The 16814-nt window shown below is 44.4% G+C and overlaps 1 protein-coding gene across 1 annotated transcript in view; it reads left to right on the top strand.

Annotated features, from left to right (window-relative positions):
- The window catches only part of LOC132576480 (dynein axonemal heavy chain 14-like), a 193873-nt gene that overhangs the window by 150770 nt on the left and 26289 nt on the right, over positions 1–16814 (top strand). The window contains exons 14-15 of the mRNA XM_060245693.1: positions 11546–11893; positions 14760–15101. Coding sequence (XP_060101676.1) covers positions 11546–11893; positions 14760–15101 — 690 coding nt within the window. The remainder of the gene's footprint in view (positions 1–11545; positions 11894–14759; positions 15102–16814) is intronic.

The following is a 16814-nucleotide window of genomic DNA, read 5'->3' as shown; positions in this document are numbered from 1 at the left end:
CCTTGTCCAGAAGACAGCCGGAAACATAACTTAAAGTGAGTTTTGCAGGTTCCATCAATTCCAGCGCAGTAATAAGAGGGTCAAAATGCTCTTACAAAGAGCTTAAGATAATACAAACTTGATCATCTTCAGGGATCTGCTTCCCTCTCTGCACAAAAAGCTGGATATAGGTAGCCAAGGAATTTAGATGAGATCAAACCATCCTATATAGCCACCTCATTAAAGATATGAGAGAGCGAGCTGTCTGCTGAACATACACAGTTTTGACGCTATCCCACGCTGCCTTAGCTGTAACTTTGTATGCAACATGCACAAGCTGGTCGTCAGCAACACTAAGTATAATCATTGCCACGGCCTTTTGGTCCTTGACGGTATCTTCAGCTGTTGGAGCTTGCGAAGGAGACGCAGCATACTCTCATAAAGCCTCCCGCTTTAGATAATGTTTCATTCAGAGCGACCAAACCGTACAGGTGTCTGAGGTCAGCTTCTCAACAAGCAAAGCCGTTGCCGCTTGGGCCATGGTTATCTCACCAACAGGCACACTCTGGTCACTCATGGCCTCCTTCTCCGACTCCTCATGGTTGATTGCAACACCGGTGGAAGACAGGTCACTCTCTGTTTTCACACCATGCTGAGTCACTGAAGCACCACCTGCAGGCTGATGCAATATGTCTAGTCATGTGATCTTTACCTGTCAGATAGATCAACATGATCTGTCTACAAGTTGCTGTCTTGTTAAGGCATTTCTGCTTCATATGCCAACACTCCCGGGGGGATGCGTTCCAGTAGAAGTAGAGTGGAGGCCTGTTTCATGCTTTCCCTCCTCTACCCTTACCCTGGTACTGGTGAAACTTGGCACAGATCAGGCCACGGCAATCCTTATAGCCTCGTTTTGGCCCCGCAGACAGTGGGTTCCCATATTGTGGAACCTCAGCCGTGGCATCCATCATACTTTCCCAGAAAGGTCAGATTTGTTCCTTCCCCCAACACGCCCTCACTTGAGCGTCAGAACTCTCTGTCTCACAGCTTGGTACATTCACCCCATTCACCACAATCACTAACAGTTCTGCAGGTTATAGCTGCGGCACGTAAATCATCTACCAGGCAATCCTATAAGGTGAAATAACAACGCTTTTGTGACTGGGCAGCATCCCATCACGTTGATCCACAAAATTGTCATGTAGCTGAAATATTACAGTTCCTAATTTCCCTGAAGAATGACGGTTTAGCAAATTCTTCGATAAAAGTATATTTAGCAGCAATTTCGGCGTTTCGCAACCCCATTCAAGGTTACTCAGTGTTTCCACAAGCACAGTCCAAGAGATTTTTAAAAGGTCTTAATAATCTATATTCTCCAGTAAATTTGCCTGTACCTCAGTGGAGTTTATCCTTGGTGTTGGCGCAACTTGTACATAAACCATTTGAACCGTTAGCTACCTGTGAGTTGTCTTTTTTCATCCTATGAAGTTGCCTTCCTGGTAGTAATTACCTCTTCCAGACGAGTAGGGGAGCTAACAGCATTATCTGTTGAACCACCCTTCCTTAAGCTGCACAGAGATCGAGTGGTTCTGTGACTCAGGTTGGGTTTCCTTCCCAAGATAGTATCTAGGTTCCACCTGAATCAGGATATTACACTGCCTGTATTTTTCCCATCACCGACCTCTCCGGCAGAAAGGTCACCATACCCTTGACCTCAGGAGAGCAATTCTGTTCTATTTAGGTAGGATCATCCCTATTTGTATGCTTCCACAGACCCAATAAGGGACAGGGGGTGTCACCACAAACACTGTCACGATAGATCCGCAATGCGATACAGCTATCATACTCCTTGTCTGCACACTCCACAAGGGCTCAGGCTTCATTTGCAGCATTTCAAGCTGGCCTTCTGCTCCTCGATATCTGCCAAACAGCAACTTGGTCTGCACCATCAACGTTCGTGCACCACTACGTCATAGACGTTGATGCTCAACAAGACGCAGACATGGGGAAAGCGGTGCTGCAAGCTATGTTCCTCTAAGACATCCCATGCCCACCTCCAAGGTAGGTGAACTCGCTACAATCCCATGTGGGACTGCACAGAGGTCACGAAGATGAAAAACGGGGGTTGCACTTACCTGTAACCTTTGTTCATCAAGTGACCTTCTGTGCAGGCACACATCCCTCCCTCCATCCCCGCTGAGGCTTTCTTAGCCTGTCTAGGCGGCAATGGAGAACTGAGGGAAGGGTGTTGGCTCCTCCACATCACATGACTTTGGGCGGGAAACTTGTGCTGATGTGAGTAGGCAGCCAACACCTTTTGGGTTGCTAGAAAAATTCTTTTGAGCTCGCTAGCTCCTCCCAGTGGCAGGCCTGCACAAGTACAGTCCCATGTGTACCTGCACAGAAGGCCACTCGATGAACAAAGGTGAAAGGTAAGTGCAACCCCTGTTTTTACCTTAGTGTCTTAGGGTCTCTGGCAGCATGGAGAGAACTGAGGGAATAGCGCCCCTCCTCCCAGTCAGGTGATTGGTTTGATGGGAAGGTACCTGAGGGAGGAGGGGCGCTCCTATTAGAAAGCTTGTAAATCTTTTCCACAGCAGGCTTGCCCTCAAGCAGTCCCCATGTTGTGCCTGCACAGAAGACCACTCACTGAACAATGGTTACAGGTAAGGGCAACCTCGTTTCCCCCCTGGTTTTGGTGAAATCTATTTTCCATTGTATGTGGTACATTTGAAAAACTGTTGACTTTTTCCATCCTGAAAAAGGGCATACTGAGGGCCTGTATGGGTGTAATGTTAACTATTACTATTATTAAAGCATTTATATGCCACTCTCCCTCTCCCCAGACTGACTTACAAATATTTCCAAAGCAACTAATTTTAATAATATAATTTCAGTAAACCAGACAAATGAAAACAAATGTATCCTGGGTGAGTCTTCATTCTGCACTGGCTAGTGTAGGCTCCAGATTGTGAGCCGTAAGCTAAGAGCAATAGCTCATTTGCCTCTTGCCTAAAACCATTAACTTTTGGCCATATCCAAGCTTAAATACCTGCAAGGAGAGGAAAAAAGAAGCCCAGATGGTACTCAGTTGTTTTAGCAAGATGGCATGGTCTTCTCCACTTCTTTGCATTAACTGAGGTTAAGTGTCCAGGAATGCACCAAAGATTGTATGCTTAAGAACATAAGAGAAGCCATGTTGGATCAGGCCAATGGCCCATCCAGTGCAAAACTCTGTGTCACACAGTGGCCCCAAAAATTATATATATATATATATATATATATATATATATATATATATATATATATATATACACACACACACTGTGGCTAATAGCCACTGATGGACCTCTGCTCAATATTTTTATCTAACTCCCTCTTGAAGCTGGCTATGGCTGTAGCTGCTACCACCTCCTATGGCAGTGAATGCCACATGTCAATCACCCTTTGGGTGAAGAAGTACCTCCTTTTATCCATTCTAACCCGACTGCTCAGCAATTTCATCGAATGCCCACGAGTTCTTGTATTGTGAGAAAGGGAGAAAAGGACTTCTTTCTCTACCTTCTCCATCCCATGCATAAACTTGTAAACCTCTATCATGTCACCCCGCAGTCAACGTTTCTCCAAGCTAAAGAGCCCCAAGCGTTTTAACCTTTGTTCATAGGAAAAGTGTTCCAACCCTTTAATCATTCTAGTTGCCCTTTTCTGCACTTTTTCCAATGCTATAATATCCTTTTTGAGGTGCAGTGACCAGAATTTCACACAGTATTCCAAATGAGACCGCACCATCGATTTATACAGGGGCATTATGATACTGGTTGATTTGTTTTCAATTCCCTTCCTAATAATTCCCAGCATGGCGTTGGGCTTTTTTATTGCAATCACACACTGTCTTGACATTTTCAGTGAGTTATCTACTACGACCCCAAGATCTCTCTCTTGGTCAGTCTCTGCCAGTTCACAACCCATCAACTTGTATTTGTAGCTGGGATTCTTGGCTCCAATGTGCATTACTTTGCGCTTGGCCACATTGAATCTCATCTGCCACATTGACGCCCACTCACCCAGCCTCAACAGATCCCCTTGGAGTTCCTCACAATCCTTTCTGGTTCTCACCACCCTGAACAATTTAGTGTCATCTGCAAACATGGCCACTTCACTGCTTACTCCCAACTCCAAATAATTTATGAACAAGTTAAAGAGCATGGGACCCAGTACTGAGCCCTCCAGCACTCCACTGCTTACCGTCATCCACTGCGAAGACTGCCCATTTATACTCACTCTCTGCTTCCTCTTAATTAGCCAGTTTTTGATCCACAAGAGGACTTGTCCTTTTACTCCTGGCTCTCGAGCTTACTAAGGAGCCTTTGATGAGGAACTTTATCAAAAGCTTTCTGGAAGTCAAGGTAAACAACATCTATCGGGTCCCTTGTCCACATGCTTGTTCACCCCCTCAAAGAAATGTAACAGGTTGGTGAGGCATGATCTTCCTTACAGAACCCATGCTGAGTCTTCCTCAATAACTCATGTTCATCAATGTGCCTACTCATTCTGTTCTTGATAATGGTTTCTACCAACTTTCCCGGTATTGAAGTCAGACTGACTGGCCTGTAGTTTCCTGGATCTCCTCTGGAACCCTTTTTAAAGATAGTGGTGACATTTGCTACCTTCCAGTCCTCAGGAACAGAGGCAGATTTCAATGAAAGATTACATATTTTTGTCAGAAGATCCACAAGTTCAACTTCAAGTTCTTTCAGAACTCTTGGATGTATGCCATCCTGTCGCGCCCTGGGCACCCCTCCCGGTCTCCCGGCGCCGCCGTCGCCCCTCCCGGGCTCTCTGGAGCATTCCCCGGAGGTCTCAGAAACAGGGGTGGGAGCCGGGTTACTTCACCACAGGCCCCCGTTCACCTCCTTGCTGTGCTGCGGCTCCTGTCCTTCTCTCTTGCGAGGCAGCCTCAATAAGCACCGGCCAGCTTCCTCCCCGACCTCCTCCTTCCCTTCCTGTATCTCCCCGGCCCATTCCTTCCCCTTCCTGGGTTCTGCCCCTCTCTGGCTCCTCCCCCTCTTCAAAGCCCCAGACGCCCGGGAGAGGCGAGCTGGGGCTGGGCTGCCTGGGCGTGCCTTGGGCGTCCCGGACCTCTGCAGCGTGCTGGGGTGTGGCGTCTCTCGCCGCCACGGGTCAGGCGGCTCTCCTCCTCTCTGCCCAGCGCTGGGCTCAGCTTCTCCCTCCTGCTCCCCGACGTCTTGCTCTGGCCAGGCTCCTCGGAGACGGGCTCGTTGGCTGAGAGGCGTCGTTCGGGCGGCTGTTGGCACCCCCTCAGCCCAGGTGAGGGGTGGGGCCGCCGCGGGGGCTTGGGAAGGTGTGGGAGGCTTTCGGGGCGGCGGCGGGGGCCGGGAGCGGCTGGCAGGCACCGGGGGGTCCCCCTTGCGTAGTCCTCGCCCAGGCTGGGCGGGACACATCCGGACCTGGTGACTTACTAGTTTTTAATTCGTCTATCAGTTGAAGGACCTCCTCTCTTGTCACCTCAATCTGACTCAGGTCTTTCAACAATATAAGAGGTTCTGGAGCAAGCAAACACTCTTCATCTTCCACAGTGAAGACGGAGGCAAAAAATGCATTCAGCTTCTCAGCCATTTCCCTGTCCTCCTTCAGTAATCCTTTTACGCCTTGGTCATTCAAGGCCCCACTGCCTCCCTGGCTAGTTTCCTGCTTCTAATATATTTGAAGAAATTTTTATTGTTGGTCTTTATGTTTTTGCACTATGCTCCTCATAGTCCCTTTTTGCCTGCCTGATCACAGTCTTGCATTTGATTTGCCACAGCCTGTGTTCCCTTTTATTAATCTCACTTGGACTAGCTTTCCACCGCTTAAAGGAGTCCTTCTTACTTTTTACAGCTTCCATTACTTTGTTTGTTAGCCATGCCGGCCTTCTCTTATACCTGTTTGTGCCTTTCCTAACTTGTGGTATATATTTTATCTGAGCTTCTAGGATTGTAGTTTTAAATAGCCTCCAAGCTTCCCCAAGGGTTTTGACTGTATTTACATTTCCTTTCAGTTTCCTCTTCACATGCCTCCTCATCTCAGAGAATTTACCCTTTTAAAGTTAAACGTGGTTGTGCTGGTCTTTTGGGGCAACTCCCTATTTATACAAATGGTGAAATCAATAACGTTATGGTTACTGCTCCCAAGTGGTGCGATCACTTTTACATCTCTCACCTAGTCTTGGGCATTACTTAGGACCAAATCCATGATCGCCCCACCCCTGGTAGTTTCAGAGACCATCTGCTCCATAGCACAGTCATTGAGAGCATCTAGAAACTCAATCTCTTTCTCTTGACCAGAACACATATTGACCCAATCAATCTGCGGGTAGTTAAAATCACCTATGACGACACAGTTTTTACGTCTAGCCACTGTCTTTAATCCTTCCATCATATTATAGTCGTCTATCTTTTGATTTGGTGGGCGATAAGAAACTCCCATAGTTAAATTTCCTTTTGGGCCCTCTATTTCGACCCAAAGCATTTCTAGAAGGGAATCTAATTCTCTGACCTCAGTCTTACTGGATTGTATGCCCTCTCTGACATACAGAGCAACCCCACCTCCAACCCTTCTCTCCCTATCCTTCCGATATAACTTATATCCAGAAATCATCGTGTCCCACTGATTCTCATTCCACCAAGTTTCTGAAATGCCCACAATGTCTGTGTTTTCTCCCAACACTAAACATTCCAACTCACCAATGCTTCCTTTGCTTCATCTTCATGGTTTCTGTGCAGTCCTCGTGGGATTGCACATGTGCAGGCCAACCACAGAGATGAAGGGTCTAAAGCTTTTTCTTGATACCTCAAGTGGCATGCACCAACATTTCCTGCCCTAAACAGCTCATGATGGAGGTGGGGAGAGCTCTGCTCACTCAGATCTTTTCTTCACCACTGTGGAGATAGGATCATTCTTTCAAGCTTTCTTGGTATTTTACCTCAGGTTTCCCCCCTTTCTGCTGGAGAAGTGTCTTTCTTCTTTGGAAATGGTGTTTTTCAAGAAATAGTTGGAGTGTGCCATAAAAATGGTCCAATCCAGTGTCTCAAGCTGTATCTTACATATTGGAGCCAGCGCTATTTGCTGCCTGTTCACCTCTAAGGTTCATCTGAAGAGGGCTTCCCAATTAAAGGCTTTTTTATGGGAAAAAGTTTTGGGGCACACAAAGATCAGCACACAAATAGGGTCACTGATCTGGAAAAAAAAGGGCTTGTATTCCCTTGGTGGGGTCACTGCAGCCCTGGTGCTAGGGATTCTGCCACTAGAGGTAGTCCCCTACTCTGTGCCTCCCCTGCAAGCTCCCTCTGGAGACATCATTGTGCGCGGCATGATGATGTCACTTAAAGTGACATCACGATGGGCAAGCAAGAGATGAGGGAGCAATGGGCGGTGCACAAGAGTGCTGCTGCGCTGCCGCTTTCCCCTACAGTACACTCTTCAAAGGCTTCCTTGGAAATCTCCAAGAAGTGCAGTGTTTTAGCGGTGCCCGGCCGTATTTGGGTTGAAAGCAGCTGAATGGTGCCTTCCCATTGTGCTGATGAGTGCTATGGGAAGGCGTCCCTTGGCCGCTTTCAATCCCAAAGCGGCTGGGCACCGCTAAAACAGTGCACTCTTCGGAGACTTCCAAGGAAGCCTCCGAAGAGCATACTGCACTGTGTAGCACTCCTCCGAGTCTGCCTTCAAGGCAGGCTCAGAGGAGCACTCTGCATGGGTAAGGGGGAGTATGGCACCCCCAGGTCAGGGTAGCATCCTAGGCAACCTCCTACCTTGCCTACTCCCACCTGCTAGCCCTGGGTCACTGTCATCTTTATCAACACCAGATCAAGTTCACTCTTAGCTCTGAGACTCGCTTTGGTTCCAAGGAGTTCCTCAGAGCACTGCTTAAGTAAGTGTAGAGTAAGCATAAGTGCAAGGACTTGTTCTCTCAGCACTTGACCCCATCAAAGGTTGGCTCCATCTAGCCACATACTCCTTCCATACTTCCAAAGTCTAAAGGGATCCCTGTGGCACTTGACGATGATGTGGTTGAGGTTTGAGCCTCTTCTTCTCCTGAGAGGCCTTCACCCCAGGCAAAGGAACATAAGTTAGCAATGGCTGAAGGGCCTCTCCCATCAGTTCAATTTTACTGGAGACTGCCTCAGGCACCATAATCCCTATACCCTCTGGTTCTCTGTTTTGGCCACAAAATATTCCTTGTATTAGCAAGGTTACTTTTACCCACCAATGTCTTTGACACCAGGACCTGACTTCAAGCTCTGACCTGATCCTTCAACATTGACAGCATTCCTTCAGCCATTTCCATTTAAGGAACCACACAGTTCTATCTTGGAGGATGGAATTGCACCACCTGCCTTAGTTCCAATACACCGTTGGACCCTGCTCCAGATGAGTCTGTGGGAGACTGTAACCCAATTTTGCCAATGCAGGACTTCTGGCTTTATACTGACTGAATAAGAGTGGCTAAATCCTTGGAACTAGATGTTCTATGTTAGATTTGATTCTTACTTTTTTATATTAGTCCAGTTCAGGTCAGTTCAGGAGTTCGACAAGGATGTATATTGTCACCCTGCTTATTTAATTTATATGAGGAATGCCAGCCTGGATGAATCACAAACTGAAATTAAGATTGTCGGGAAAAACATTAACAACCTCAGATAATGCAGACAACACCACTCTAATAGTAGGAAGTGAAGAGGACCTCAAGAAAGAGGAAAGCGCAAAAGTAGGCTTGAAAGTCGACATAAAAAAAACTAAGATCATGACATCCGGCCCCATCACTCCTTGGCAAATGGAAGGGGAAGACATGGAAGTAGTGATAGACTTCACATTCTTGGGATCCAAGATCATTGCAGATGGTGACTTTAGCCATGAAATTAAAAGACATTTGCTCCTTGGGAGGACAGCTATGGCAAACCTAGGCAGTATAATAAAAAATAGATGAATCACCCTGCCAACAAAAGTCTGTATAGTCAAAATGATCGTATTCCCAGTAGTAATGTAGGGCTGTGAGAGTTGGACCATAAGGAAGGCTGAGTGCAAAAGAATAGATGCTTTCAAGTTATGGTGCTGGAGAAAACTCTTGAGAGTCCCTTGGACTGCAAGAAGATCAAATCAGTCAGTCTTAAAGGAAATCAACCCTGATTGTTCCCTGGAAGGTCAGATGCTGAAGCTCAAATACTTTGGCCATCAAATGAGAAGGGAGCACTCACTGGAGAAGACCCTGATGCTGGAAAAGACAGAAGGCAAAAGAAGAAGGGAATGGGAAAAGATGCGATGGCTGGACAGTGTTACTGATATAACCAACATGAATTTGAGCGGACTTCAGAGGATGGTGGAAGACAGGAAGGCCTGGTGTGACTTGGTCCATAGGGTTGCAAAGAGCTGGAGTCAATATATATATATATGTGTGTGTGTGTGTGTGTGTGTGTGTGTGTGTGTGTGTGTCAATATATATATGTTGGAGTCAATATATATATGTATATACACGCACACATATATTGGCCACTGTGTGACACAGAGTGTTGGGCTGGATGGGCCATTGGCCTGATCCAACATGGCTTCTCTTATGTTCTTAACTGCAACTGAACAACAAAGTTCAGGCCTGGTGGCATTCCCAATACTACAGGGTTGCTAGGTATTGCCGAGGGCTTCTGGGCAAAGTCAGCTGTGTCTCCTTCTGCATGGAAATTAGAAAATATGTATAGAGTTAGTGAAAAATGTTGCCAGTTTTTATTTACACATATTTTTAATGAGCTCCTTAGTAGTGGAGGTTATGCCATTCAAATATTGCTCCAGTTCATACACCTCATTTTTGACAAGGTAAGAAACTGAATGGCTGAGGCTGCAAGCTATCATGGGGTGATATCAGATGTTTTTGTGGGATTACAGTGACGATAGTGTTTATTATTATTTATTAAATTTACGGATCACCCAATCCCTGCTACTGCAGGACCCTGGGCAATTTACAGCATTACAACAATCACAGTAGAACATACTTAAAACACATTTCAGAAGCATTTAAACTTTAAAAACTGATGGCAAGTAATAATTTTCTCCTAAATGCAAAGTGCCAGCCACTTCACGGGCAAGGGGGGAAAGGGGAAGTGAGGATGAAGCAAACAGAATAGGGTGCCTGCATAAGATGAGACTGTCACTGTCCTCAGTTGAAAGCTTAGTGGAACATCTCTGCCTTACAGGCCCTGCGGAATCGCATAAGGTTCCGCACAGCCCTGATGGAGTGTGGCCAGAACTGAGAAGGCCCTGGGCCCTTGTTGAGGACAACCAGGCATCTTTAGGGCCAGGGACCATTAACAGGTTACTATCCTAAGAGTTCCCATAGGTCCATTGGTCCCTGACTGCTCAAGGCCTTATAGGTCAATACTTGACTCAGTACTCCACTGGAAGCAGTGCAGCCTGCACAGCGCAGGTTGTATATGTGCTGCCTATGATGTTCCTGCCAGGACTCATGCTGCCGCATTCTGGATCAGTTGGAGTTTCTGGTTCAGTCTCTAGGGCCGGTGAGTTAGAGCGAGTTACAGTAGTCTAATCTGGAAATGACTGTTGCGTGGATTACTGTGGCCAGATCAGAGTATGAAAGGAAAGGGGCCAATTGCCATGCCTGGCACAGATGAAAAAATGCCAGTTTGGCAATATGAGTGACTTGGACCTCCATACTTAAGGAGATATCCAAGATCACACCCAAACTCTTAACAGATTGTTAGTGTTTGTTAACACAGACTGTTAACAGCTGTTTTAGTGGCACCCCATTAAGAGTGGGTAATCTATGCCCCAATTCCAAATCCGCCCCCTAGCCACAGAACCTCCAATTTAGCTGGATTCAGTTTTAACCTGCTTTGCTTCAACCATCCAACCACAGTTTCCAAACCCACAGCCAAATTTTGCAGAGTGGAATCTACTTGGCCATCCAATAACAGATACAGCTGGGTGTCATCACCAAGCCCGAAACGTCACACCAGCCAGGCAATTATCTTAATTCATCTAAATATTAGTAAAGATAAAATAATGCTGTAAACCTCACACCTGTCCTCTCCACTTGTGATATTTAAATTGGACCCTATTTCAGTTGTGCTTTTTATGTGAGTGGGGCAGATTTGGATTCCAGCACAGGAATCTATTGCAATTGGACTATGAGTTGCTGTGGCTTCTAAAAGGATCAAGACTGAGTAGTAAGTCAAGTACTTTGTCACAGAGATGCCTCAAGGTTGGCCTTGTTGGCATGATGTGTTTGAAATTTCTAACATGACCAATTACAAAAAATAGGGCCCCTGTTTCTTTAATAGTTAAGAGAAGGGAATTTTGGTCAATTACAGCTTGTAATCAATGTACTATTAAATGTACAGGAATCCTCTCTTCCTTGCCAAGTTTCTGATAAGTAGGTCACACTGGGATTTCAGTAATCAGAATTTTGAAAAATCACTGATGTGAAGATTAAAGGATTAGATTAACACCTTCAAATCTTAGTGAAGGTCAAAGTTTATCATTTGTTGCTGTTTTGTCTCTACAGATTCTGACCCTTTTATCTATTCAAAGTAGTTCATTGGCTCGAGTAGAATGTTACAGCAAAAACTTTATGGACTACTGCGAAATGGTGGATAAAGCAAAACATACAACTGACAAAATGACAGCACTAAAAAGAGAGCTATCTACACATGATTTCAAACACATGTTGCAAAATTATACAACTGATACAATGGAGATTGTATGCATGATTATTGAAAGACGCATCTATATGTTTAAGGTCAACAGTTTTAACTTTCAAGCTGATTGCCTGCCATATTTTGAGGCTCTGCTTAATATAATCCATTCATGCTTCTATGAAGTTATTGAAGCAAAGAATGTATATCTTGCAGAAGTAAGTGAATAATATATTTTTACTGAAGTACTTAGGATAAGATTTTTAGGGGAAACTTTTAAAAAACTCTTAAAAATTGAGGAGACCCTCACCAAATGTTAAAACAATGTCTGTTCCTATGGAGACATTGAAAAAAATCCTTGATGTTTGGATATCATATTGGGTTGCTTTTCAAACTGACCTTCAAAGAACAGTGATATCATCACATGCCAAATATTGACCCAGTATGCCATTAAAACATCACCTTTTCTCCTCTATGTATACTTTTTAAAGTACATTCTTAATTCAGATTATCCAGCCAGTTACAGATCCTTTCCCCAGCCTTTTGGGTGGGAGGTAGTTTTGTGGCTTCAGGTACATTGGAATGCCATCAGCTTTTTAGACACCTGCAATACTGACAAACTTAGTCCTAGCACTGAGATAGCAGTTGTGGCTTAGTTAATTTTAGCTAGAAGTTAGATGCATTGCTGTTTCTTTGGGGGACCTGGAACATGTTTATAGAATCAGTCTCAGGTGGTTTCTTAGGTCAGCTACATTCAACCTAAAATATAAGACTGGGATATATCCAGGGGTCATTTTTTAGAAAAAGAGGTGCAGGAGCTCATTAGCGCAACTCATTTGCATATGCCACGCACCCCTGACATCACCAGAAGGTATACTAAATTATATCAGCTCAGCAACTACCTTAAAATGCTTCTTGAATTATAATTGTCATAATAAAACCTTTTAAAATTAGTTTCTCCTATGTGGCCACAGCGGTATGATGAAGATTTCAATCTGTCTGCTTTATATGTTTTGGTTATTTTCCCATTTTTTGTGGGGGAAAATATTACAAACTTTGTCAAATCAGAGTTCAGCAAAATTCTCACAGGGGGTTTGAACAATGGAGCCCAGAAGCAAGTATTTTGTGGGGGGGGGAGTAAGAAAGAAAGAGCACAATAAAATTTAGAGGTCCCAGAGCTCTGCTCCTGTGAGCTCCTGCCCAAAATGTGGCCTAGATAAAGCAAAGCCAAGGGACAAGGAGCCTAGAGACTAGGGAGCTGAAGGAATGGTTTGGAGTAGACAGTGGACTGAGGAAGGAGCAGCCTGAAAAGAAAAGCAAAATAAACTTTGAGACTTGAGGAAGAGGAGACAGGGAGTTGTGGCTAATTAACAGAGGGTGCTCAGAACATAAAGAGCACTTAAAGAACAATAAGACTGAATGCTCTAGATTAAGAAAAATAGTTCAAAAGAGATTTGTCCAAAGACTGGGTAGTTTAAAAAATGGGCACAAGGGCCTGAAAAAATTGGGACCTGAATAATGGATGGAGGAGTAATAAAGAAAGGAAAAGCCAGTGAGACTGAGGCAAAGTTATGCAAATAGAGGAATGTGAAGAATATCAGGCCAAGCCAAAAATAATAAAAAAGGAAAGGAAAAGAAAAGAAAAGAAAAGATTGGAAAAGGGGGTTGTTTCTTTCTGGTAGCTGGTAGGTTTGGCACTGGATTAACTTTGCCTGTGTTTGGCCAGTAAGCTCACTCCAATTTATATAAAAACAAATTATTTACAAAAGAAAATGACAAACAATACTTAAGTAAGGGGGAAAGTGTGTACAGTTTAGCAAGGAATGCAAATAAAACAAAAAACTTAGCTGAATGGCTTAACTATTCACTACTGTTCCTATCAGGCATATAGCTCTGACATCTCAGCAGGCATTCCAGATGAATAGAGTCTGTAGCAGCATAAGAGCAGGCTGCCAATTGAAGAAAGTGACTCTTCTCATAATCTCTCTGTTTTTCAACTTGCTAAGCATTCTACATGAGCATTCTTACACTAGCTATGCTGTCAGCCCATTAACCATCTGACCAATTAGGAAACTGTTACCAGGGTGGATCCCTAGATTTTAAGTTGTCAACCACTTTAGATGAGCTGTCAAACACTTTATTCAGGGGTGTCAAACATGTGGCCCGGGGGTGAATGAGGCCCCCTGAGGGCTCCTATCAGGCCCCTGAGGAACTGGCTGTCATCTGCTTCTTCTGCATCAAAGCTGGCTTTGCCAGGCTTGCTCAATTGCACAGGAGCTACACAGCAAAACCTCTATTTTCTCCATTGACTGAGGCTTCTCACTTGGGGAGGAAGTGGGGGGGGGGAGGGAGAGCTTGTTTTGCCAGGCTCTCTCAATCGTACAGTGGAGCTGCTGTTCCAAGCCTCTCTTCCGTCTATTGGCTGAGGCTGCTTCCTCTCCTGGTCCCCTGAGAAAGGAATGAAAGAGCCAGAGCTTCCTTTGCCCAGGTTCCTGGATCCCATGGGAAAGATACAAAGAAAACACCATTTAGACCAACGAGAGCTAATGTTTTAAGCATGTTTTATTTTAAGGTACACACTTTTACAGACAATAAAGTTAATAGGCAAAAACAGTTTCTTGATAACGGCGCTGTGTTTTTATCACTTGGGTGAAAGCAGACTGGCTAGAGAGACTTGAGCCAAGGAGCCTGAAAGGGAAGTATCTTCTGCTGTCACTGCAGCATTGTGATGCAGCAACCTTAGGGAAGCAAAAAAGAAAAAGAAAGCCAAAAACTGAGAGTGGAGCTGAATTTTACATACTTGTGTAAAATAGCCAGTAAATTCCAGTCAGTTGGGGAAGGCATTTCCATATTCCATATTCCCTCTTTCTTCCATGAGTGGTATAGTCATTTTGGTGACTTCAATAATAAACAACTTTTTCTGGGAGGAAATGTCTTTGCTTGCCCCAGGATCCTTTCTTTCCCTCTGGAAATTTGCACCCTGTCTCTGAGTTTCTTGCCCACTTTGAGAACCACTATTTAGGCGAGTAATTTAATACAAACTGGTATATACATATTGCATAATCAATATTTTGTTGCCTTTAGGTCATCCAGACTGCAGTAACAAAACTGAGCAAAGACCTTACAACAGTAGAGGGATTCATTGAGCATTTACTTTATCTCCATGAAATTGTATCACAGCTACCCAAACTAAAGGAAGACTGTAATAACCTATCTGAGCTCTATATTGTTTCAAAAGACTATGACATCTTTCTTCCACTTCAGCAACTTGCTCTCTATCAGACTGCTGTGCGTTCTCTTCAGCATCTTCAATCGGTTGTCATTGTTTGTGAAAAAATGAAGGATGAATATGTTATAAAATTTAATGAAGGCTTGGGAGAATATATTGATAATCTGCAGGCTGAAATTAGGGAATTCAAAAACAAAGTAAGTTTCTGATGAAATAAAAATTGTTTTGACATTTTGAAAGGCAAGAATGCCAAATATACATTTAATTTCCTTGTAAAACCATATCTGCCATTTGTTTCCACCTTAAGGTAGTAATGGAGAAAGCCCTTTGCAGATTAATTTACATTTGTGCCTTTTAAAAAGCAGTTATGCAGAGATGTGAGAAAAAAGAAACAATGGAGGCTCCCTTTTTTGATAAAAGCCAATTAATCTCTGTGCAAACTAGACATAACAAATTCAGGGCTTCTGAAAATTAGCTCATATACCACAAGAAAAAGATTGTCTTTTGACATATTGGCTTTGCCCAACCGTTCCTTGCTACCTTCCATATTATTGGGAGCATGAAAAACTGAATCATAGGGACTGGGAGCAGTAATCACAAGCATTTTATAGAAATAACTGTCCTCAGTGTTTGACACTTCAGTAACTATTGATGCATCCCTTGATCCCTTAAGCAATAATCTCTTGTTCAGTCAGACAGCCATCACTGACATATTCAGTGAGTTATCTACCACGACCCCAAGATCTCTCTCTTGGTCAGTCTCTGCCAGTTCACACCCCATCAACTTGTATTTGTAGCTGGGATTCTTGACCCCAATGTGCATTACTTTGCACTTGGCCACATTGAACCTCATCTGCCACGTTGACACCCACTCACCCAGCCTCAACAGATCCCTTTGGAGTTCCTCACAATCCTCTCTGGTTCTCACCACCCTGAACAATTTAGTGTCATCTGCAAACTTGGCCACTTCACTGCTTACTCCCAATTCCAAATCATTAATAAACAAGTTAAAGAGCATGGGACCCAGTACTGAGCCCTGCGATACCCCACTGCTTACCGTCCTCCACTGCAAAGACTGCCCATTTATACTCACTCTCTGCTTCCTATTAATTAGCCAGTTTTTGATCCACAAGAGGACCTGTCCTTTTACTCCATGACTCTCAAGCTTACTCTCAAGCCTTTGATGAGGAACTTTGATGAGGTTGAAATGCTTGGGGCTCTTTAGCTAGGAGAAATGTCAACTGCAGAGTGACATGATAGAGGTTTACAAGATTATGCATGGGATGGAGAAAGTAGAGAAGTACTTTTCTCCCTTTCTCACAATACAAGAACGTGTGGACATTCAATGAAATTGCTGAGCAGTTGGATTAGAATGGATAAAAGGAAGTACTTCTTCACCCAAAAAATGATTAACATGTGAAATTCACTGCCATACAAGCATAGCCAGCTTCAAGAGGGGATTGGATAAAAATATGGAGCAGAGGTCTGTCAGTGGCTATTAGCCACAGCATATTATTGCAACTGTCTGGGGCAATGATGCTCTGTATGCTTGGTGCTGGGGGGTGGGCAAAGTGGAAGGGCTTCTAGCCCCACTTGTGAACCTCCTGATGGCACTTGGGGGGTTTTTGGCCATTGTGTGACACAGAGTGTTGGACTGAATTGACCATTGGCCTGATCCAACATGGCTCCTCTTATATTCTTATGTTCTTACAAATTCTGCATTCTACCACACTCAGGCCCGGCGCATGGGCCTGAGTGTGCCCCCAGGTTAGTATTTTGCGTGTGCTTTGTGCGCTGCCATGATTATGACATCACGCTAGACATTCAGCGCCACTCTTTCAGCTCTGGGCATGAAGGGGCCAGAGAGAAAACTGCTGGGCATGGGAGGCAAGAGTGGAGCGGAAGGAATG

This window comes from Heteronotia binoei, chromosome 1 (genome assembly GCF_032191835.1).
Source record: "Heteronotia binoei isolate CCM8104 ecotype False Entrance Well chromosome 1, APGP_CSIRO_Hbin_v1, whole genome shotgun sequence".
NCBI lineage: Eukaryota > Metazoa > Chordata > Lepidosauria > Squamata > Gekkonidae > Heteronotia > Heteronotia binoei.
The sequence above is the reverse complement of the archived record's forward strand: the minus strand, read 5'-3'. Positions and strand labels throughout refer to the sequence as shown.